Source organism: Lactuca virosa, chromosome 7, assembly GCF_052849685.1.
Source record: "Lactuca virosa cultivar CGN04683 chromosome 7, Lactuca_virosa_CGN04683_v6, whole genome shotgun sequence".
NCBI lineage: Eukaryota > Viridiplantae > Streptophyta > Magnoliopsida > Asterales > Asteraceae > Lactuca > Lactuca virosa.
This window is the reverse complement of record NC_136432.1, coordinates 61,601,213-61,625,706: the sequence shown is the minus strand read 5'-3', so window position 1 is coordinate 61,625,706 and position 24,494 is coordinate 61,601,213. Positions and strand designations below refer to the sequence as shown.

General features: G+C 39.0%; 1 protein-coding gene across 1 annotated transcript; it reads right to left on the bottom strand.

The window, feature by feature from the left end:
* Positions 1 to 3,936: 3,936 nt before the first annotated feature.
* Positions 3,937 to 4,967, bottom strand: LOC145125236 (protein GOS9-like). The gene is made up of 3 exons (XM_079060726.1): positions 4,893 to 4,967; positions 4,551 to 4,760; positions 3,937 to 4,457 (listed from the first exon to the last, which is right to left on the bottom strand). The coding sequence occupies exons 1-3, from the start codon at positions 4,893 to 4,895 to the stop codon at positions 4,224 to 4,226; spliced, it is 447 nt and encodes a 148-aa protein (XP_078916852.1). The 5' UTR covers positions 4,896 to 4,967; the 3' UTR covers positions 3,937 to 4,223.
* Between the last annotated feature and the right edge of the window lie 19,527 nt (positions 4,968 to 24,494).

The following is a 24,494-nucleotide window of genomic DNA, read 5'->3' as shown; positions in this document are numbered from 1 at the left end:
TACCAAACACCCCCTGACTTCTAAAATCCTTTGCGAAACAAGTCTCGAACTTACACTTTAACCCCCCGAATAATCCAAATTATAACATTCGGCTCCCCAAAACCAACAATCCACTAAATAATATGGATTTATTGCGACTATTCGTTAATCAATTTTTATCTATTTATTTATTAAATAAACAGAATGTTACATTACTGATTTATTTTCTGCTATGTGCTGATATGCTTAAGTTAACACACGAACATGAGAGTATGAGTTAGGGATAAAAAACATGGGAGTGATAAAGTAGGAATGTTTGAGTGTTATTGTTAACTCACTTCAAGCTTTTTGATAGTTAATATGTCTTTATTAAAGTACAACTCCTTTCTTGCAACTTTTATTTGGGAAGTTTGTGGGGGTTTTTGGAATTAAATTTTTCGTCTCCTGATTAGAAAGCTAGAAGATATTGAGCAAAATATGATAGATTTTTTTTGTTGGAGTTGAGATATTCTTATCCATCACTCTGTTAATAGAACATGCCAAGGTTCCAAGACACGAGACACCAACAAAATTCGAAGCCATTTCTAACAAACCCTTAAAACAATGTCAAAAATAGATTGTTCATCCCATTTTTTGCAAGTAATCTTGGTGTTTTCTTTTTGAAAATTGGACTGTGTTCTTGATTTGTATTCAACTCAATCATTATTGATATTTGAACAAAACATGTTTATACATATTTGAATAAAACGTATTTATAAAAAAATCATATGTATAAATATTACACATGTGGGTTATTCAAACAAAAATAATTATGGAATTGAGAACGCGAGAATAGATTAATCACATGCGAATAACAAGTTTCAATCACAACTGAATAACTTAATCATATTTAATAACATGGTTTAATCACATGTGATTAAATACATACAATATTGAAAAAAATACTAAAAAATAAAAGCAATTGTTATGTGTGTATTCATGTGAATAACAAGTTTTAATCACATATGAAAATCTTAATCATATGCGAATGACACGGCTTAATCACATGTAAATAAATACATATAATAAAAAAAACTTATTTAAAGCTAAAAAAAAGTCATTATGTGTATATTCACATGTGAATAACAGTTTTTAATCATATGTGAATAATTTAACCATGTGGGACTAACATGGTTTAATCACATATGATGAAATACATATAATAAGAAAAATTATTAAAAAAATCATTATTTGTATATTCACATGTGAATAAAAGGTTTTAATCACATACAAAAATCTTAATCATATGTGAATAATATGGTTGAATCACATGTGAATAATACATATAATAGAAAAATTAATAAAAAAAATCGTTATGTCTATATTATATTTGAATAACAAATTTTAATCATATATGAATAACTTAACCATATGTGAATAATATTGTTTAATCACATATGATTAAATACATATAATAAGACAAATTATGAAAAGATAAAACAATTATTATTTATATATTCACATGTGAATAATAGGTTTTAATCATATGTGAATTGCTTAATCATATGTTTAAGCGCATGCGATATACTAAGAAAAGTTATTTAAAAAAAATTGTTATGTGTATATTCACATGTGAATAACATGGTTTAATCACATGTGAATAGCTTCATCATATGTGACTAACATAGTTTAATCACACATGAATAACTAAATTACTTGTGGTGATGATGGGAATGTCAGAATAAGGGTTTACGTTGGTTGTGTGTGGTGGTGTTTGTAGGGTGGTAGGGGATAAGGTGAAAGATAAAGCAGTGGTTGACGGTAGCGGTGGGTATTGGTATTGGTACGGTAGTAGGTATGGTAGGGGCTAGGATGGGATAGGGGTGTATTAAGTTATGGATATGGTGGTGTTTGTGATTGGTGTTGGGTAGTGGTATTAGGTGATAGGTGTGTTAGTAATGGTGGTAGTAGGAGGTGGGTGGTAGGTGGTGATGGTTGTGGGTGGTGGGAGATGGTGATGTGTGGTGTTGGTGGTAGGTAGTAGGTGTATGGTCGGTAGTAGGGGTGGATGGTCCGTGGTGTTGGTTTGGGGTGGTTGGTGTTAGTGGTGGGTAGTGTGTGTTTGTGGTGGGTGGTGTATGGTGTGTGTTGTACGGTGGTAGGTGGTGGTAGGTAGTGGGATTGGTATATGGTATATGGTAATGGTGGGGGTGATATTGGGTGGTGGTGGTGGTGATGGTTCTAGTAGGTGGTGTGTTGTGGTGGGTAGAGGGTGTGGGTAGTGGGTGTTGGGTATCGGTGGTGATGGTGGTGGTTGGTGGTGGGTGTGGGTGGGTGGTAGGTATTGGGTTTAGGTAATGGTGGTGGTAGTGGTGGGTGTGGGTGTGGGTATAGGTGGTGGTGGTGAGTGTGGGTGTGGGTGGTATTCGTGGGTATAAGTGGTGGTGGCGATGGGTAGTGGGTGTGGATGGTGGGTGTTGAGTATGGGTGGTGGTAGTAGTGGTTGGTGGTGGGTGAGGGTGGTGGTTGTGGTAATGGGTGGTGGGTGTGATTGTGGGTGTAGGTAGTGGGTGGTGGTGGTAGTAGGTGGTGGGTGTGAGTGTGGGTGTGGGTGGTGGGTGTGTGTGGTAGTAGGTGGTAGAGGTGGTTGGCGGGTGGTGTTGGATGGTAGTGGTGGTGGTTTAATAATAACCACATTTTTTTCCTCCTTTAGTTTAATTAATATTTTATATCTTTTTGAATTATATTTAAAAAAGGAGTAAATTACACGAATGGTCCCTATGGTTTAGGGTAATTTGCTTGTTTGGTCCCTAACTTATTTTTTTAATTCGGAAGGCCCCTACTGTATGTTTTTGTTACACGCTTGGTCCCCGTCTTACCTAAAAAGACTATTTTGCCATTGATTTTTTAATTTATTTAAATAAACACACCACCAACCTCACCCCCTCACCTTACCTTACCTATCCCACCATTTTTTTTTCTTATTTAAATAACAACCTTTTTAGGTAAGACAGTGACCAATCACGTAACAATAACAAACAGTAGGGACAAAGCGTATAACAAAAACAAACAGTAAGGACCTTCCGAGTTAAAAAAATAAGTTCTGGACCAAACGCGCAAATTACCCCAAACCATAGGGACCATTCATGTAATTTACTCTTAAAAAGATAAATGGGTGATTGTGTAGCTCACAAGCCTTCTCGCGTTCTCCATTATATAATTGTTATCATTTGAATATATATATATATATATATATATATATATATATATATATATATATATATAAAAGGAAGAAGATGATTCTTCTCGCGTTCTCCATTATATAATTGTTATCATTTGAATATATATATATATATATATATATATATATATATATATATATATATATATATATATATATATATATATAAAAGGAAGAAGATGATTGTTTCTTATGCTCATGTTGTTTTTGGTATTCTTGGTAAATGTTTTATGAAAGTGTAGGGATAGGTGAAAAGACGAAAATGCCCTCATAAAAGTTCTTAATGGTTCCACCTTTAAGGTAGTTAAGTTGAGCGACCAATAATGCAAATGAAGGATCAAGGATGCCAAAATGAATATTGTGGAATAAAGATGTTACTTTTAAAACACCATAGCGACCAAACAAATAATTTAATTGTAATATAATTAAGGAGAATAAAGGTTAATATTTTATTATCTCCTGCTCCTATATTTTATTCCCTCACCAAGTTCATATTCTACATATTTCATTCCAACAGATTTGGCGTCGTAAGTGGATCAGTTTTGTAGTAATTTAAAATCCATCTTAGATGTTCCATTGAACCGCATAGCTGACCTGTATGACGATTTTTCTTTATATGGTTACATGTATTTGAAAAGATAAATGGGAGTCCTCATCAAATACTCTAAAAGAAAATTAAGGATCGGTCCCTAATAAAAGATTATTGTGTAAACTAAAAAAAAAACCAACACAAGATATTAAAACCAAATAAATTTACGGTGGAAGTATTAGCAAAGAAGAAAGCATGAAATATCCATTTAGAAGCGTACATGAAAAACATATACAGATGCACAACAAGGGTGCTTATTTTACTTGAACTTGGTATGCCACCTTATTTTACTAGTCCCTCATCGAAGATACTAGTTACGATTTAAAAACATATAAAATACATACGAATACCACATTTAGAAGACAAAATGACGTACGACCGACCATTTAACATTTGTTTCCATCAAACACAACATCCATGCTGCCATATATCATGTTACGGGTGAAGAATGACACCCAAAGAGTCGACGTAATTCCCGTATTTTCCATAGAATCCGGAAATCTTCCCGCGTGTGACCCCGAACGAAAAATCAGTTCCTGGGTTTGTGCCGTATTGCCCATAAGTGCTGACGTTGGTCTGGAAAGTCACTGACGTAATCACGGTGGAGCCATCAAATGATCCGACACGTCCACTAATCCCGATGAGGAACTCATTGTCAGCGAATGTGATCTGGAACCCAAATATAAATATCATGACTGCTATATTATGAAATAACAACCTAACTTCGATACATACGTGACAGATGAATTGATGAAAGCTTACCGAATGAGACGAGCCACCATCGCCACCGAATTTTTCAGAAATATGAGTGCCATACTGATCCTTGTAAGTGAAGCGGATGAAATCTAGAGCATCTCCACTGCTTAAGTCTATCTTGATAAGTCTTGCACCATCAGGTATTATGAATTCCCACGTATTTACACCGGTTCCACCCTCACCTCCCCATGGTGTACTCCATACGGCACTCGCTGCCTGCATATGGATCCAAAATAAAATACAATTGAAAGAGTTGATAGAATGTTAGCAATGAATAAACATTTTAAACCTGACATTCCCAAATATAGATAACAAATGAACTCTAGAAAATATGGTGAAAGTCTGTACCATTTTGGTCTGAGTGTATTTTCAGAGAAGCTGGGCGATGTTCCTTGTGTGGAACTGAAGTTGTACATCTAGCCGGTTACGTGCTTGACTATATATAGACACCATCTTGGGTTGTATAGTTGAATAGAGGAGTTTGAATTAACGAGTTGAGGTGGCATGTCCAAATGATTTCACGAGATTCACGTTTTACAATTGCTAAAAGCTAGACGTGATTGCTGGAAAAAATATATCCGTTAATACAAAATATTTTCAAAATAAAAAATATGATTAAAAAACTCTTATGCGTAAGAATTGTCATCTTATTGATATTTCCTTTATCCATAATTACAAGCAACATCAAACAAAAACTACGGCTCGATCTATTCATTTACCCCTATTGCCCTCCTACTGATTTAACTATTTGGTGTTTTCACACCCAAACATAGGATTAATAAACGGAAATTTCATCCATACGACTTTTTTTTACTTAATTATTAGGCTAGAGAGTCGTTCGACAAGGATTTACGTGGCTTCTGCACACACTGAATACCCACTCAACTATTATTTTATAGGCAGTTTCCTTATACCCCTTATAGACTACCTTCATGAACGAGACATACTAGCGATTCGACTGACAGATAATAATATATATAAAGTGTATTTTAATCTTTTCAAAATACTAGGTTTATTTAATTGTTAAATTTTGAAAATTAATAATCAATTAATTTAAAATTAAAATTAACCAAAAATAGATTTAATATTAATCTATTAATTAACAATTAATTAAAACATTAAATCAAATAAGGATTAACTGATTAAATTAATCAAATAATTTAATCGAAATCCTAACCCTCTAACTTTTCAAAATTAGGGTATAGGAGTTATCCAATTTTATATTTATCCCTGTTAATCAAATTAAACTAAAAATTATCTAAAATAGGAAACTGTAACAAACAAGAAATTTTCAAAAACTTAGGAAAGAAGGCTAGGGTTTCAAAAACCCTAATCCTAATTTCGAAATCCAAAGAGAAGGGGCTAGGGTTTCGAAAAATTCTAACCCTAGTCGAAATTTTTGGCCTTTTAGGGTTTAATTTCAATAAACCCTTATTGATTAAATTCAACAATTATATATATTCAACTGAAAACAAACCAAGTGATCTGATACCACTGACAGGTTTTATGTAAAACAAAGAAACTTAAAACCCTTACGTTCACATGCAACCAAAAGGATTTATGTTTTCACTATTGAACCTATAACTAAGAACATCAAACAAGAAACCCTAGAAACCCTAGGTATATTTCAAAAATTAATAAATGGTTTAGGTTTACATACCTTGTTGTTATTGTAGTAAATAACAAAAGTCCTTCACTTGTATATCTTTTTGAAGCAAGCACCACAATTGTCGTACCTCTAATAACTCACACCCAAACCAACAAGAATGAAGACTATAGAAAGAGGAAATGGGAGGTAAGAATTTCGGGTATTACTTTGGAATTATGAGTGGCCAAAAATGCAAGGGTTAAGGGTCCTTATATAGTGGTCCAAAGAAATCTCAGATAACCCCGATTTGAATATTAAATTGATATTTCAAATCTAGTATTTATTTCATTTTTTATTTATCCACATGAGATATTCTAGAAACTGTAGGATATCCCCCCAAAACCATCTAACCCTAATGGTGGAAGGTTCTAGAGTCTTTTGTTCTACTATTGAAGAATTGCACTTTAAACCTTGCACTTTTAATTAATTTTATTAATCCCAAAATTAATTCTAATTAATTTCTGATTAATTATTAATTAAATAATAGCTTTTATAATTAATATATTATTTTCATAATACATTAATAAACTTTTATATTAATTTATTAATCTCATAATAAATTAATCTCTCTCGCTAACAGTCACCATGTCCAATTGCTAGGTTTGAGTGCAACCCAAACGTACTATGCTACCATCAATTCAAGTATATATCAATTATAGGTATGAGCTTAGACTCCTAATCCAACAATCGTTACACCTCTTGAACCTTCACGCATGCAACGATGATCCTTCCTCTACTTCACTGTCTATCATGCGTAACGATTGATCAGATTTTACACACAAAACCACATCTTCCAAGTCAAACATAACCTTCTTCCCCGTGACTTCATGAGTCACCATCATTAGAGAATATTCAACAATTACTAATTGGGTATGTAACTAGGCCATAGGCGTCACCGCAAAAACACAGCCCATGCCCTGGGTCGCAAGAATTTTCGCCAGAGCCTCACCGAAACACTAGCCACACGTCGAAATAAAACTCAACATCCTCCACTCCTCCGCCCCCTCGGTGTTCCTTCGATTCTACAGTTTCCCTTGTTCGATACACAAGAACAAGTCACAATAAAGATGGCGGCGATCGGAATTACAGACAGTCACCAAGAAATCTTGACTCTTAGCTAGAGTTTTTGCTGTATTGAAAGAAAATCACAGCACCTCGCCTCTCTTTCGTTGTTACTCTCAATATCTCCCCCTCAACACCCTCTCTTTACTTTAAGCCTTCAATCCAAAAACATTTAGCAATTTTGATTGTGATTAAAATGGTTAGACGTAACTGTCGACAATAAGAAGTGATCGTCGAAATTCATTGAATTGATTAAACGCATGAGTTAAGTGTAACTCTCAAGTTACACTCATGGTCCCTTATCTTTTATCAGATAAACCACAACTACATCATTCTTATTTAATTCTAAAATTTCATTTTTTTTCCCAAAATTACATTCTACCCCTTCTACTTTTATAACTTTTAAATGGATTATATTTTTTTCTTAAATATTTCCACCAATTAACTATTTTTTATTACAGATTTTAATTTTGAATTAGCTCTTTTAAATACAACTTAACACCCCTTTTGATTTAATATATTTTTTATAACCTTGAATCGAAGTGCCTTTACGAAATAAACATTCGTGTGATGGAAACTAACATCGTTAACAAAAGGATTTTTGGGTTGTTATAGTAAAGCCACAACTCACCCTATAATATCATTTACGGGTCACTAAAACTTTAGGGTTCGTGACTTCGTTGATACGTGTACAGATCCTTTGTTTTCCATAGTATGAGTTCATACTATCTTCCACACCTACCCGTATTTTTCTCAGAGCATCGTCGCGAACCACCCAACCACAAAGGTCAATAGCTAGGATAAGCATACATCCTATACTCACTCTCTCTCTCTCTCTCTCTCTCTCTCTCTCTCTCTCTCTCTCGACAGTAGCTAATCATTCCTCAAGATGGCCTCCTACAAACCATACTCATTCATGAAACTTCCACTAACCCTGCAGTCGCTCGTGTATGCTAATCATACATTACTCTGGATTAGATAATCAGTCGAATACCCGATTCTTCCTGAAACAACCCAAAAACACAGTCCAAAAATTTCATTTTAATTTAATAATAAAACCATAGTCATCAAACATCATATAAAAGTCATAAACAGTATATCTCAAAATATCATAACAACTGTCAAAAATATCAGAGTATAAACATCCCAGGCTGAATAAATGGTGTGTGCAATACAATCATCCCGAGCTCCTCTTTTGAACACTGAAGTACCAGAAACCAAAACTGAAAACCGTAAGCACGAAGCTTAGTGAACTCCCCAATCTACCACATACCATACACATAAGCACATATACTGGGCTCCCGCCCGCTACATCGAGCCCCGCCCGGCATCGGACTAGCTTCCGCATCAGGCCCCGCCCGGCATCAGGCCCCGCCTAGCATCGAGCCCCGCTCGGTATACAGATCTGTTTCTACTAGACCCCGCATGACTCCGGGCCCCGCCCGCTATACACAAACAAACAATCACATATAATCATGTTATTACATAACAAACAATCTCTATACTATAACTGCTAGTCTCAAGGCCCCGCCTATCTTAGGCCCCGCCCCTACTCTGCTACTAATGAGATATGGAACCCCATCCACACTCAGCTAGTGATGAGATACGGGCCCCCTCCCACACTCATCTCCCTACCAGGCACATACAAGTATCACAAAGACAACAAGTATAGCTAAACATACACTACTGCCTCGGGTACCACCCGGCATCGGACCGAAGTCCGAAACATATAAACTGCATCGGGCTAACCCCGACATCGGATCGAAATTCGGAACTACTAACAACTAAACGGGCCGTCATTGTGGCCGTAGACCCGTTCCTACAGGAGAAAACTCACCTAGCAAAGTTGACTGTAGAATACTGCGAATAACCCCTCGCTGTGTAACGACCCAAAAATCAAGGGTAAAAATTTCATTTTTAATATAGCTAAAACATTGATACCATTTATTTCAAACATTTCAAATCATTGTTAAGTAAAACATTTATCATACTTCATCCCAAAATCATTCATTGCAGATAACATAGTGTGATGCGCTGCGATCGAGCCGGCTCCTTTCCTTTGAAAACAAAGTACCTGAAACCAAAACTGAAAACCGTAAGCACGAAGCTTAGTGATTTCCCCAGAGCATACCCCACACACAATCCACATATCATATTAGTTATAAAAGCTACCTCTACTACATAACACATATCAAATTAGCTATAAAAGCTACCTCTACCATATAACACATATCATAGTAGCTACAAAAGCTATCTCTACCATTAGCCGTAAAGGCTATCTCTACCGTTAGCTATAAAAGCTATATATACCATTAGCCACAAAGGCTATCTCTACCATTAGCCATAAAGGCTATCTCTACTATTAGCTGTAAAGGCTATCTCTACCATTTGTCGTAAAGGCTATCTCTACCATTAACCCTAAAGGCTATCTCTACCATTAGCCACAAAGGCTATCTCTACCATTAGTTGTAAAAGCTATGTCTACCACGTATCACTGCATAAATATGCCACACACCTCTACACAGAAAGTATACCAACTATCATAAAATGGGCCGACCTTGGTGCCTTAGACCCATTGGTATGGTGAGAAGACTCACCTCGAATGCAGAAGCTTCCCGAATGAAATCCTTAGCTGCTGCCCTGTCCACTTCCCGAGCTATCAATAACAACCAGTATACCCAATTAGCAATTGGGTCCCATACCATAATCCTTAAACCACGCATGGGGTAAAATGACCATTCTACCCCTGGCCCAGTATGATCCAAACTAAGGCCCAATCCCAAAAGGAAAGCCCGACACTATAATGTCTATAATACCATCAATGGCCCAATTTTCCAAATTGGGCCCGAACCTTTCTAATGGACCTTATACTAAAGCTCAATATTAGCCTTAGTCAATAATCCTGCCCCCAATTGGCCGACGAAGACCCACAACAATCTAATCCAAGGATTGGCCCAAACCGAGGCCCACAAATGTGAAATCCATTTTTATATTGGGCCACAAGACCAAATATGCCCAACTATTCCAATATAGGCCCAAGATACATTCAGACCCAACAAACCGCAAATCCAGGCCCAAAACCATTAGGGCCCAAAGGTGCGAAGTCCACTAAGGCCTAAGTCCTCCTGAGAGCGTACGCCCAGCGTACCTCTTCTGTACGCTAAGCGTATTGGGCAAATGGACTGTACGCGCAGCGTACTACATAGTACGCCCAGCGTACAAACAGCTTATGCCCAAAATCCATTAAGTGCGTAATACTAGATCCCACGAGTCCAAATCACAGATCTGAGCTATACTTAACGTCTAAACCCATACAGTCACTGACTTGGTGACTTTGCATGCCCCAAACAAACCCAAACTCCAAAAATGGCATTCTACTTCCAGAAAGTGACCCTAACTCATGCATGAATCCATTAAGACCTTCAAGATGGCAAATTTCTGTCTTAGGGACACAAATAGCATCAAGGGTGGCAACCCCAAGTCTAAGAATCGAATTTGAACCATAAAGTTGTTGGGTTTTGAGCATACTAACACTCCTATGGTGTACATGCAACCCTAGAAACCTTGGATCTATGTTTTCTCTAAATACATGCAAATTTGATTTTCCAAGGTTTACTTCCTATCTAGCATGTTATGGGGAACTTGTAAAGCAAAACTCCAGTAGAATAACATACCTTTTAGTAGCTTGGATTCCTTGATGACTTTGTGAGCCTAGCACCCCAAATGTGATGCCTCAAATGCTTCACACAACACCACAATTCTTGGAATAACCTTGAGAGAAGTTCACTATACTCAAAAATCGGCTAGCCCTCTTTCTCGCTTGTAGTAGTGCCGATTTTGCTTGCATGGGGTCCTTTATATAGTTGTGGCAGAAGTAGGGTTACACCATGTAAACCCTAATTGCCATGGCTTTCCATATTCCATGATCCATGGGTTTGTAACCTCCATGGACTATCCATGGAGCACCTTATGGGTTTTAACCCAATCCATACAAACCATGGATCATTAGCCCACTATACAAGAATAGATTATTTACACAATCAACCCCATATATTTAATTAGTCTTCTTTTAATCACTTAATTAATTCAAGATTAATTCTTTGATCAATACTAATTAAATAATATTATTAATATATTAGTACTTATAATATATTAATAAACCTTAAGTGTCCTTTCTCTCATTTTGGTCTATCTAAGTATTGCAATGCCATGCAACCCAAATGGACCATGTCGGGTTGGGTCAAGTACATACCAAATATAGTTATGGACTTAGACACTATATCCAACAGTCTCCCACTTGGATAAGTCTAATAACTATAGTTGCATATATGACTTCAGAATCCGACTAGCAATCGTAGCTCTTTCAAAGTCTCTTGGAACTAAGATGATGATGATGATACGCCATTTAAGATAAGTGATCATATAATCCTCTGCTCTCAAGATATCAGCCAGACAAATACATGGAACAATGTCGTACTTATTGTCCAGCAGTTGTTTCTCGATCTCTAATCTGTTTGACATAGAACTAAATTGAACACATCAATTAGATTCTGACCGGGCCCGGTACGTAGGTCAAAACAAAATTATCGAGGGGCCCAGACATCGCTTCTAATCCTAGAAGGAACAGATAAACTTTGACTCATATGCTTGTACTGACTACTTATTGAATTATGCACAAAAGCACGTTTTATAACATCAAGTTACCAATGCGTTTTCGTACAATCAATGTATAACCAACTCATAGTCAACAACTCATATCTCTAGGTTTGAAGATTTATATGATATTACCGTCTCACGACCACTCGAGATAAATTCCATGAAGTGATACAAGTGAGCGTGGGTTGAGTCCAATGCTCAGAACTTATGAGCACTCATGAATGTTGCAGCAACCATTGCTATGTCTAACACACCTTAGACAATCTACACACCCAATTCATAACAGTCTTAATTCAATACCTACTTCCAAAGTATGACTGACTGTGGAGAGTTTGAATAATATAATTATCCTTGAAGTCAAAACATGCAAAATTGAAACAATAGTAAACGATTAACATAAGATAGTAACACTTTACTCATAAATAAATAAAAACTTTTATTTAGTCATCAAATGTTAATTACATTTTACAAGTTTCAAAACTATCTAATTATTAAAACTAATATCATCCTTCAGCCTGATGCGCCTTGCATGTTGTAAATGCTTAACCCTACTCAGTCCCTTTGTGAGGGGATCTGCTGGGTTCTCATTTGATGATACCCTCTTTGCCACGAGGAATCCTTCTTCTATTCGATGTCTAATGAAATGGTATTTTCTGTCAATGTGTCTGGATCTGCCATGATCCCTTGGTTCCTTAGCTAAGGCAACCGCACTTTCGCTGTCATAGAAAATTTCCATTGGCTCTTTTATAGCTGGTACAACTCCAAGGTCTCCAATGAAGTTCTTTAGCCATATCGCCTCCTTTGCTGCCTCGCTTGCTGCTATATACTCTGATTCGCAAGTTGAATCAGCTACCGTCTCCTGCTTGGAACTTTTCCAAGTAATTGCTCCTCCATTTAGGATAAAGACCCAGCCTGAATGAGAGCGGAAATTATCCCTGTCAGTCTGGAAGCTATCATCGCTATATCCTACCACTCTCAAGTCATCACTGCCACCAAGGGTAAGGACCCATTCCTTAGTCCTTCGCAGATACTTGATAATGTTCTTTACCGCAGTCTAGTGAGCCTTGCCAGGGTTCCCTTGATATCTACTGACCATGCTTAAAGCAAAGGCCACATCATGGCGAGTACAAGTCATAGCATACATGATTGAGCCCACAGCGGAAGCAAATGGTACATGACTCATCTCAGTTATCTCAGCCTCTGTACTCGGACTCTGAGTCTTACTCAGTTTGGCGTTACTCTGGATCGGTAATTCCCCTTTCTTGGAATCCTGCATACTGTACCTCTTCAGTACCTTATCCAAGTAAGTACTCTGACTAAGTCCAATTAGTCTCTTACTCCTGTCTCTCAATATCCTTATCCCTAGGATATAGGCCGCTTCCCCAAGGTCCTTCATAGTGAAACACTTCCCAAACCAGGACTTAACCTCATGTAGGGTTGGGATGTCATTTCCTATGAGTAGTATGTCATCCACATACAACACCAAAAAGCTAACTATACTTCCACTAGCCCTAATATATACACAGGACTCATCCTCACTTCTTGAAAAGCCAAACTCTTTGATTTTCTCATCGAAGCAAAGATTCCATCTGTGAGGTGCTTGTTTCAATCCATAAATGGATTTCTCAAGCTTACACACTCTATTGGGGTACTTCGCATCGAAAAAACCCTCTGGCTGAGCCATGTAAACATCCCCAGCCAACTTTCCATTAAGGAAAGCAGTTTTGACATCCATTTTCCATATTTCATAATCATGAAATGCAGCAATGGCTAGCATAACCCTAATAGACTTAATCTTTGCCACTGGTGAAAAGGTCTCATCATAATCAACTCCCGGAGTTTGAGAAAAGCCCTTTGCAACCAGTCATGCCTTATAAGTGTGTACATTACCATCCATGTCGCTCTTCTTCTTGAAGATCCACTTGCACCCAACTGTCTTATGACCTGGTACATTGTCAACAAAGTTCCAAACTTGATTGTCATACATGGATTGTATCTCGCTGTCCATAGCCTCTTTCCATTTAGCAGCCTCAGGGTCTGTCATGGCTTCCGTGTAGCTATTAGGTTCATCCAGACTTACCAGTGTACTATCACTGATAATAGTATCACCTTCCGCAGTAATATGGAAACCATAGTAATGCTCAGGTGCATTCCTAACTCTCGTGGAACGCCTCAGAGGTAGGGGCTCATCTATCCGATCAACCGGAGTTTCTTCCTTAGGTTAGTTGCTAGTGTTTGAGGTTCCTTCACCACTTGACTCTTGAATTTCTTCAAGGTCAATTTGCCTCCCACTGTCTCCTTGGCTTATTAACTCTCTCTCACGAAAGACTCCTCTTCTAGCTACAAAGACCACATTCTCACTAGGTCTGTAGAAGAGGTAACCAAAGGATCTTTGTGGATAGCCGATGAAAATACACCTCTCACTTCGAGGTTCGAGCTTATCATGAGACTCACGTCTCACGAATGCCTCGCAACCCCAAATCTTGATGTGGTCCAGATTGGGAACTTTTCCGGTCCACATCTCATGAGGTGCTTTGGCAACCTTCTTTGTAGGGACTATATTAAGGATATAGGCGGCAGTCTCTAAGGCATACCCCTAGAATGAGATTGGTAGCAAAGCTCCACTCATCATGGAACGAAACATATCCAACAAGGTTCGATTGCGTCTCTCAGCCACACCATTCAGCTGTGGTGTCCTAGGAGGTGTCAATTGTGAGACAATCCCACATTCCTTAAGATAGTCAAGGAACTCGATACTAAGATACTCTCCTCCCCGATCGGATCGGAGCATCTTAATGTTCCCGCCTAGTTGATTCTCCACTTCATGCTTAAACTCTTTGAATTTCTCAAAGGTTTCTGACTTATGTTTGATTAAATAGATATATCCATATCTACTATAATCATCAGTAAAAGTCACATAATACCGATTAGCATCCCTTGTGGCAGTTTTGAAGGGTCCACACACATCAGTGTGTATGAGGTCCAACAAACCCTCACCCCTCTCACAAGAACCAGTGAAGGGTGACTTTGTCATTTTTCCAAGTAAACAAGATTCACAACTATCGTCCGATTTTAGATCGAATGATTCCAAAACTCCAGCCTTTTGGAGTTGGCCCATGCGCTTCTTGTTAACATGTCCAAGACGACAATGCCACAAGTATGCTTTGTCTAAGCTATTTGAAGAATCAATACACAACACATTATTTCCTAGATTATCTACAACATTCACAGCTTCATATACACCATCACAAGGTAATGCTTTAAAGTAAAATACATCATTGTAATAAATATTAATAGCACCATTATCATTATCAAATGAAAAGGAAAAACCTTGTCTGTACAAGCCATGAAATGAAATAATATTTCTCGCCATTTCAGACGAGTAACAACATTTATTCAAATCTAACATTAACCCATTAATAAGCAATAAAGAATAAACTCATATCTTGGTAACAGGTGATGCTTTCCTATTCCCCATGATTAAGTTTATCTTCCCGTGCTCCACTTTCTCACTTCTTCTTATTCCCTGCAAATCAGTACAAATGTGAATACCACAACCTGTATCAAGCACCCAAGAGTTAGTGTGTAATGAGTTTTTAGACAATATAGTGTAAATACCTGCATGGGTGGGTTTAACTTTCCCATCCTTTACATCCTGCAAGTATTTGGGGCAGCTTCGCTTCCAGTGCCCCTTTTCCTGGCAGTAGAAGCATTGTGCTTCCTTTGGGTTTGAAGAATGAGGAATGGAACCTTTCTTGGTTTCACTTGAAGAGGAGCCATCAAGAGACTTTCCCTTGGTACCCTTAGAAGGGGTCTTCCTCTTTTTCCCCTTTCCTTGCCCAATTTCCAGGACAGGAGCTATAGTAGGAGTAGGAGTAACAGCTGAGTTACCTTTAATACCACTTTCAGCGGTCCTTAAAAGTCCTTGAAGCTTACTTAGTGTGACTTCCTCCTTGTTCATATGATAAGTCATACGAAACTGATCATAACTTGGAGGCAAGGAATGGAGAATGATGTCAATCGCCATGTCCTCAGGGAAGTCCAGATTAAGCTTCAATAACCGGTCCACGAACCTTTGCATTTTCTGCAAGTGACCACTGAGGGATTCTCCCTCCTTCATCCTAGATGTTATCATGGAGGAAATGATTTCATACCTTTCCTGACGAGCACTCTGATGGTACCTATCCATCAGATCCTGGTGCATCTCGAAAGGGTAGAAATCTTCATAGGATTTCTGGAGTTCTGCTGACATTGTGGCCAACATGATGCAAGACACCTTAGTGGCATCTTTCTCATGGGTAGTGTACTCAGCAATCTCCTCAGGAGTAGCAGTTGACTCATCGATGACCTTAAGCTCCTTATCGAGGACATACTCTTTGCCCTCATAGCGAGTTATCATTCTGATGTTCCTAATCCATTCATTGAAATTGAAACCATCAAAAGTGACTTTCCCACACAAGTTTATTAGAGAAAAGGAGTCTGTAGGGTTTGAGCCAGTAGCAGTATTAGAAGACATCTGAAAAGAAAGAAATACAAGTTTTATTAGATAAAGAATCCTTAATAAGTCACCCAAATGAAATATTAAGGCTAGGACCCAACAAACTATTTATAGTTGGAAGAGGGATGCCGTAATCCAAGCTATAAAATATTTGAAGGTAGGTAAATGACGATTTACCAATTTCCACCACGAAAACGAAATAGATTATTAAGTTTTATTGGATTTGAAATTCCTAGATCTTTTGAGATACATTGAACTTTCAATGGCATGTTTGAATCTCGATTGTGCCCTCTCAAGTTTGTGACTGGGATGCCGAGGATCACAAACAAGGTGTGAATAACCATGCAAATTGACTTGGTACCCTTAACTTTTATCACCTAATCGATGTGCCGGTTAACCACACGCGCTCCAACGATCTATGATAAAATTAAGTTACCATTTGCCACTCTTACTAGTCCTTGTTAGTGTGTCGGTTAACAACACGCGCTCCACTAACGACTTGGTAAGGTACAAAGTGTAATTTCATGGGTTAGCACCTATTTCACATTTTTCCTAAAGTAACTAAGATTGGGAATTATTAAGTGTAGTTACTTTATAATTTCATTATACTTTTAATGAGGATTTAAAGTCCTTGTCCTAACCGTTCGGTTAACGACCCTCCACCAGTCAAGGAAGCGGTGGGTGAGAGTGGACACCCATTAAGCTGCCATTTTATAGGCAACAACCTTATACCCCCCTTATAGACTGGCTTCGTGAATGAGGCCTACTAACAGTAAGACTGACTTATTCTTATACATATCTATATATTTAAACCTTTAATATAATAATAGTATAAGTGTTGAATTTTAAACTTTTAAAATTCTAAGGTTCAATTTGGAAATTAAAGTATTAGGGTGTAAGACTTTAAAAATTCGAAAACTTGAGGGCAAGTATTGAAACTATTCAATACCTTTCATTTTATAACTTATGAGTTTAATGGTCCATCAAAGTGAAGACTCTTCACTTTATGTAACCTCTTATTCTTTAATGACACTTTTAAAGAAGTGGCTTTTCGTTATCCATAACTTGAGGACAAGTTATGGACTCCATCATTAGCCATTAAGATCAAGAATCACACATACAAGCAAATTACACATAATTCCTATGATCTTCTAAAACTCATAAGAACATGAACATTCATATCAAAATTTCAAGAATCATATTAACACATATAAGACATGGAATTTTGATATTAGCCATTGTAAATGGATTAGCATAAACATTACACCATCTAAAACAAGTTTTAAAACACCAACACAGTTTAGGGTAATGTTTCTAGTCCATTTCCAGCAGCAAAACTCGAAAAACTGCATTCTGAGGCTCCTACTCGTCGAGTGCAAGAACCTACTCGACGAGTACGATGAATTTACACATGGACTCGTCGAGTCCCCCCATGGACTCGGCGAGTTCATGATGCAGAGTGCAGATTTTTGAGCTTTTTCAACAAGTTTGCATCAAGTATCAAGAAAACAAGCCTAGGCTCTGATACCACTGTTGGGTTTTGAGCATACTAACACTCCTATGGTGTACATGCAACCCTAGAAACCTTGGATCTAAGTTTTCTCTAAATACATGCAAATTTGATTTTCCAAGGTTTACTTCCTATCTAGCATGTTATGGGGAACTTGTAAAGCAAAACTCAAGTAGAATAACATACCTTTTAGTAGCTTGGATTCCTTGATGACTTTGTGAGCCTAGCACCCCAAATGTGATGCCTCAAATGCTTCACACAACACCACAATTCTTGGAATAACCTTGAGAGAAGTTCATTATACTCAAAAATCGGCTAGCCCTCTTTCTCGCTTGTAGTAGTGTTGATTTTGCTTGCATGGGGTCCTTTATATAGTTGTGGCACAAGTAGGGTTACACCATGTAAACCCTAATTGCCATGGCTTTCCATATTCCATGATCCATGGGTTTGTAACCTCCATGGACTATCCATGGAGCACCTTATGGGTTTTAACCCAATCCATACAAACCATGGATCATTAGCCCACTATACAAGAATAGATTATTTACAAAATCAACCACATATATTTAATTAGTATTCTTTTGATCACTTAATTAATTCAAGATTAATTCTTTGATCAATACTAATTAAATAATATTATTAATATATTAGTACTTATAATATATTAATAAACCTTAAGTGTCCTTTCTCTCATTTTGGTCTATCCAAGTATTGCAATGCCATGCAACCCAAATGGACCATGTCGGGTCGGGTCAAGTACATACCAAATATAGTTATGGACTTAGACACTATATCCAACAAAAGCTTCATCCTTGGGACCAAAAAGAAACCAAAACTCAAAAATGGTAGTTCTAAGAGAATGATCAAGTTCAAAGCTTTATACCTTTATCAAGCTGAGAATGAGTCCTAAAAGCCAGATCCATAAGCTCCTCCTTGATTCCCATCTTTGCATCAAACTCCATCTTCTTGAAAACGGATTAAACACACCAAAAATGGACTCCATGAGCTCAAAATGCCACCATGGATGATATATGATGATTTTTAGGGTTTAGAGGGTTGGAGGATGAAGATATTACGGTTAGGTTATGAGATAAGGAGCTTAAATAGGGTCCAAGACCCTAAAATAGGGTTCTGATCTGACTGGAGTACGCCCAGCGTACATATGGTACGCCCAGCGTACTCCGGGGAACATACACGACCATCCTAGTCAGTACGCCCAGTGTACTACCTTCTTCACCAGTACGCCCCGTGTACTCTTTGTGTACCCCCCGTGTACTCGGCTAAGCCTGAAAACCACGAAACTTCCGAAGGCCATAACTTCTTCGTTATAAGCCCGATTCCGACGATCCTTATATCCACAGAAATGTGACGAGAAGCCCTACACTTCTAAAAACTCAAACCTTTCTTAAGACCTTCTGAACAAAAATCCATTTTCCACAAAAGCCTGAACTGCCACTTTACCAAAATACCCCTAGGCTACAAAACACGAACCGAACACCCGGATCACTTCTAATACATCACTCGCACCCAAATGGGCCTAGATCTTACCTTCCTAAAAGCCATAATCCTTATAAAGACCGACCTTCGAGCCACAGCCTCAGAGTAGGAGTCAATTCGAAACAGAGCGTTACAACTCTCCCCCACTTAAATTAGATTTCGTCCTCGAAATCATGCATCACCATCCCCGACATACCAAACAACCTGAGCAACACCGCCACAAACCCGAGAATACCACAACCTTCCCAAGGCAACTGAAACCAACCCTCGTAGGGTTCTAGAACCCGAAGATGAACGAATTCCTTGCAACCTGATCACATCTGCTCCATCTGAAATCTGAAGTTTCGAGATGGTTTGTCTCCCTGACAGAATGCCCACATCGAATCATCATCGAACTAATTCTATAAGAAAACCAGCCTAAATAGAATACTTTCCACCCGTAATACCTTGAGGCTTCCAAAAGGATAAAATCACCGGTCAACTACGGCTTCCGAATAACAAGCAATTTCCACACACGGGCCCAAAATCATTGAAGTCACTCCAACTCCTTTTGCTGCCACATAGCTGCTTTCCTGAAGAACAATCGGGACCTCCCTGGTCCCAACTTTTCTACCAACTGTCCGGAACACTGGACACCTACCCGATTGCTGAGTCAGGAACACACACACATCGGTCCCACATGACCTCCGAAGGATACCTCGTCTGACGATAATTGCCCTATCTATACAGCCAGTCATGGATCCTTCAGTCCTTTGATTCATCCAATCATGATAGGTTGACAACCTGTCGCCACTGAATCCGACGCAAAAGGTGAATGCTACTAGAATAACTGTAGTCTTACATCATACCCGGTCTCCTTGGACCTACCGCTTCCTGATTCCAATTATGTTGTGACTTACTCATAGCCTTACGAACTGGCCCACCCTGGCCTAAGTCATCCAAACGAATCTGTGAATGCCACAACTACCCTGCGGTCTTTCTTCACTTCATGCAGTATCTGACTGCTTGTGAATGCTACAGCTACACCCGCAGACTTACAACACTTCCAACCCTGTCTAACTACTAGTGAATGCTACGGCTCCCCCGTAACCTTACAACACTTTCACCCTACTGACCATGAGTGAATGCTACGGCTCCCCCGTAGTCTTACAACACTTTCACTCCCACTGACCATTAGTGAATGCTACGACTCCCCCGTAGTCTTACAACACTTTCATCCTAACTGACCATTAGTGAATGCTACAGCTCCCCCGTAGTCTTAGAACACTTCCATCACAACTGACCATTAGTGAATGCTACGACTCCCCCGTAGTCTTACAACACTTTTGCCTTAACACAACCGCAACCCAATACCTTACCCCTAATCTATCGATTCGAATCGCATGCGGAGTCGAGCACGCACTCTACTGAACACCCAAACTAGACTCAATCCATGACCGGAACCCCAACTTGATTCCCCAAATTCTGCTATGAAGCATCAATAAGATGCGATTCTTATGCTGGGGAGTTTTTTCCGAACTCCAAACTCACACAACCCTCAAACCAAATAGCCACTTTGGCCTCCATTTTTCCTCTATGAGGATGAGAAACCCATCCCGGTCTCATACCTGCCCTTGTCCTGAACACCTGTGCGATTCTCCCCCACTTAGATTCGACTAAGTCCGCTTGGCTCATGAAAATTGAAGGATTCTCAATCCTTCTTACATTCCAATGATCAATCTGCTGACGACTGGTGCTTACCAAACTAGTGCACCATAAGTAATCCTTCCCAAAACGACTCAACTTCCGAAAACTAGCTAGCATCTTTTAGATTCTAACCACATCAATGACTTCAAATGCTTAAAATGATATCACACTCAGATCTCGTTGTCCAAAGGACGGATGGTCTAACTGAAACCTCAGCAACAATTCTCTCTTCCCTCGGTAATCTTGGTTATTCTTCCAAACACAAATACTCAGGCTACTGAAAAGTAGTCATAACTCCCTCGTACTAGCCATTGAACCAACCCCGACTACACCCCAAATGACATCCAAGCACTGGGAACCCGCTACTTATAAAGAGACGACCTCATACTATTCCACCAAAGATTCATGGTATGCAGATGGCATGTAACCTTCCCTGAATATAATTAACTCAACCACCAACAGAGATAACAACCCCATAATATGCTTACGTCATGCCAATGCGAGATTACCGTCACAAATACAGGTAAAGCTGGAAGGAAGGGAAAAGGGTACATACCCCGCATCCTCGCCTGCTGAAGTTTCGATCTCCCCTGCCTGGTATTATGAAGTGTGGCCCCTCTCTGTTGAGGCTCCTACCTTACCCTCTCGTTCGACGGTGATCTTCTAAATAACTGGAGCAGGTGCACTCATCACTCCTCCCTGATAATCAGACAATCGACCTCCTTGTCGCCCACCTGATCACAACAAAATATAACGGGCTTTCCCCCTGGGGGTAATTCCTGCTGACGTAACCAACCCTTCTACACCTGTAGCAACCCAGACCACTAAACCGATTTCCGATAAGGACTCGGAACAATAACGGATCATGTGGGATCTGCTCTGTGAGATACATCAGTCTGAAGATCTCTTAAAGATTCCTCGAGATGTTGAATGGCATCTGACAACCCTTTCTAACCCACATAATAGCAGAAAACCGACCCGAGATCTAACTTATCACAATTCCAAGCGATACAAATTCCCGATATCCACCGGAAATGGCCGAGGATAGCATACTCGCAAAAATCTAGAGGAATCCTGACCACCTCCTCCTGGGTTACCTCGACCACCCTGAGAACATGATGTAACACTTCATTCCGATCCCAATGACAATCCAAACCCTTGGAATGAAACTTCATCGCGCAGTTTCTGCAAGTGTTGCACTGAACTCTTGGGTCCCTGCCCGAGATCCTCCAATAAATTCACCTGACCTGAACCTCTCTCATTGAGGTACTCCTAATCAATCTTCCGTACTCGGCTCTGGGATCCATATCATTCAGGGTCTCGCACCCTGACACACTCACCAGCTCAATCGTCAACGACTGATCTGCCGTAGCTAGAGCAACCTCTGCTCTAAACCGGCTACAAACTATTCCCAAGATATAGTTTCAAATCCCAAAGCGAAATAAATCGCACAATCAACCCTTTCCACCTGATACAAGAGATCCAAGGCGAACTCGAAATCCTGGCAGTCCTTCCGCTAACTGGCTCACCACCGGAGCTGGGACCAAACCCTGGTCCTACCCATGCATGCTCATCCTCGTTCTACAAAGCAGCTATTCCCACGATTAAGGCATAACCAAGAATTCACCTTCCCGTAAGCTTCTCAGATTCTCCAAGACTCTCACCAATTCGAGTATGGATCCTGTGCTTTCAGTAGTACGGGCCCAATACTACCTTCCACACCTACCCATACTTTCATCAGTAATCCTCTCGAATCCTCTAAGTCACTTACTCCACCGGTATACTAAATGTTTGCTATAAGCAAAATGATCTCTACCGTAGCACCTCCTAGGCTCCCCCTAGGTTCCCAACTTCACCGAACTGTCCCAATAAGCTCACTGGAGCATATCCTAGGATTTCCTAGGTTCCCAACCTCAACCTGCCCTCAGCTGCTGAAAGATTCCCATTAATGTCAACTAGCTACCTCATGAATATAGCCACTAATAGCAGAGATCAGATAATCCTTCAAGTAAAAGTCTCATCCCTAGAACGGTTGGACTTATACGAGAGCTACGCAATAGGGTCAAGTCTATCACTCTGAGATTATCCATTCTATGCTACATGTGACTTAGCATATTCACTTAATAGCTAACTCACATTAATAATATACCTACAAAGCACAAAGCAAGCAGCATTTAGGTAATCGGTAAATCTAACCAGCATACACTAGGCAAGTCAGTCTACCCACCCGTACAATCTGCAAGCAGGTAACACCTGTCACTAATCTCATCCTAGGCTCTCCCTGGGGCACTCTCCAACCTGCGAAGCTATCATCGGACATTCGGTCCACGTACCACAACCCATGCTCCCACGTCTACTCTCACTGTCGGCAGCCTTATGCATGCAAATTGTACACAGAACATGAAACAAGCCAAACCAATTATTCTGAGGCTATAAGGTCCTAACCATATACAATTTTTAAAACATACACTTAGCAGTTATCAATACCGAGAATCATTCTCCTTCTATCATGGCATCCAATATTCCAAGGCTACAAGCATCACATATCAGGCCAATATATCGTTGACTACTCAGCAATAGCATGCAAGTCTACCAACTCATACAACATATAAAGGATTATCTCCTAGCCCTAACAAGCATGTGATACATAGATTCATCATCAAATCATAACAGATAACAAATGTGGGTATTCTGGGGAAACTTACTTGAGCTCGGCTAATTGCATGCACCACACCCTTTCTTTTCTTAGAAATTCTTTACTTAAAACATTTTCCTTTTGAAAACTTAACAGATCCTCAGTTTGAGTTCAGACACACCCGAAAGTATGTCCGAATCCCTCAAACCAAGGCTCTGATAACAACTTGTAACGATCCAAAAATCAAGGGTAAAAATTTCATTTTTAATATAGCTGAAACATTGATACCATTTATTTCAAACATTTCAAATCATTGTTAAGTAAAACATTTATCATACTTCATCCCAAAATCATTCATTGCAGATAACATAGTGTGATGCGCTGCGATCGAGTCGGCTCCTTTCCTTTGAAAACAAAGTACCTGAAACCAAAACTAAAAACCGTAAGCACGAAGCTTAGTGAATTCCCTAGAGCATACCCCACACACAATCCACATATCATATTAGTTATAAAAGCTACCTCTACTACATAACACATATCAAATTAGCTATAAAAGCTACCTCTACCATATAACACATATCATAGTAGCTACAAAAGTTATCTCTACCATTAGCCGTAAAGGCTATCTCTACCGTTAGCTATAAAAGCTATATATATCATTAGCCACAGAGGCTATCTCTACCATTAGCCATAAAGGCTATCTCTACCATTAGCTGTAAAGGCTATCTCTACCATTTGTCGTAAAGGCTATCTCTACC

Bases quoted from the DNA above. Each gene is read 5' to 3' on its own strand.
- LOC145125236 (XM_079060726.1), bottom strand. The intron at 4,458-4,550 runs GTAAGCTTTCAT...TTTGGGTTCCAG, and splicing joins ATGGTGGCTCGTCTCATTCG to ATCACATTCGCTGACAATGA.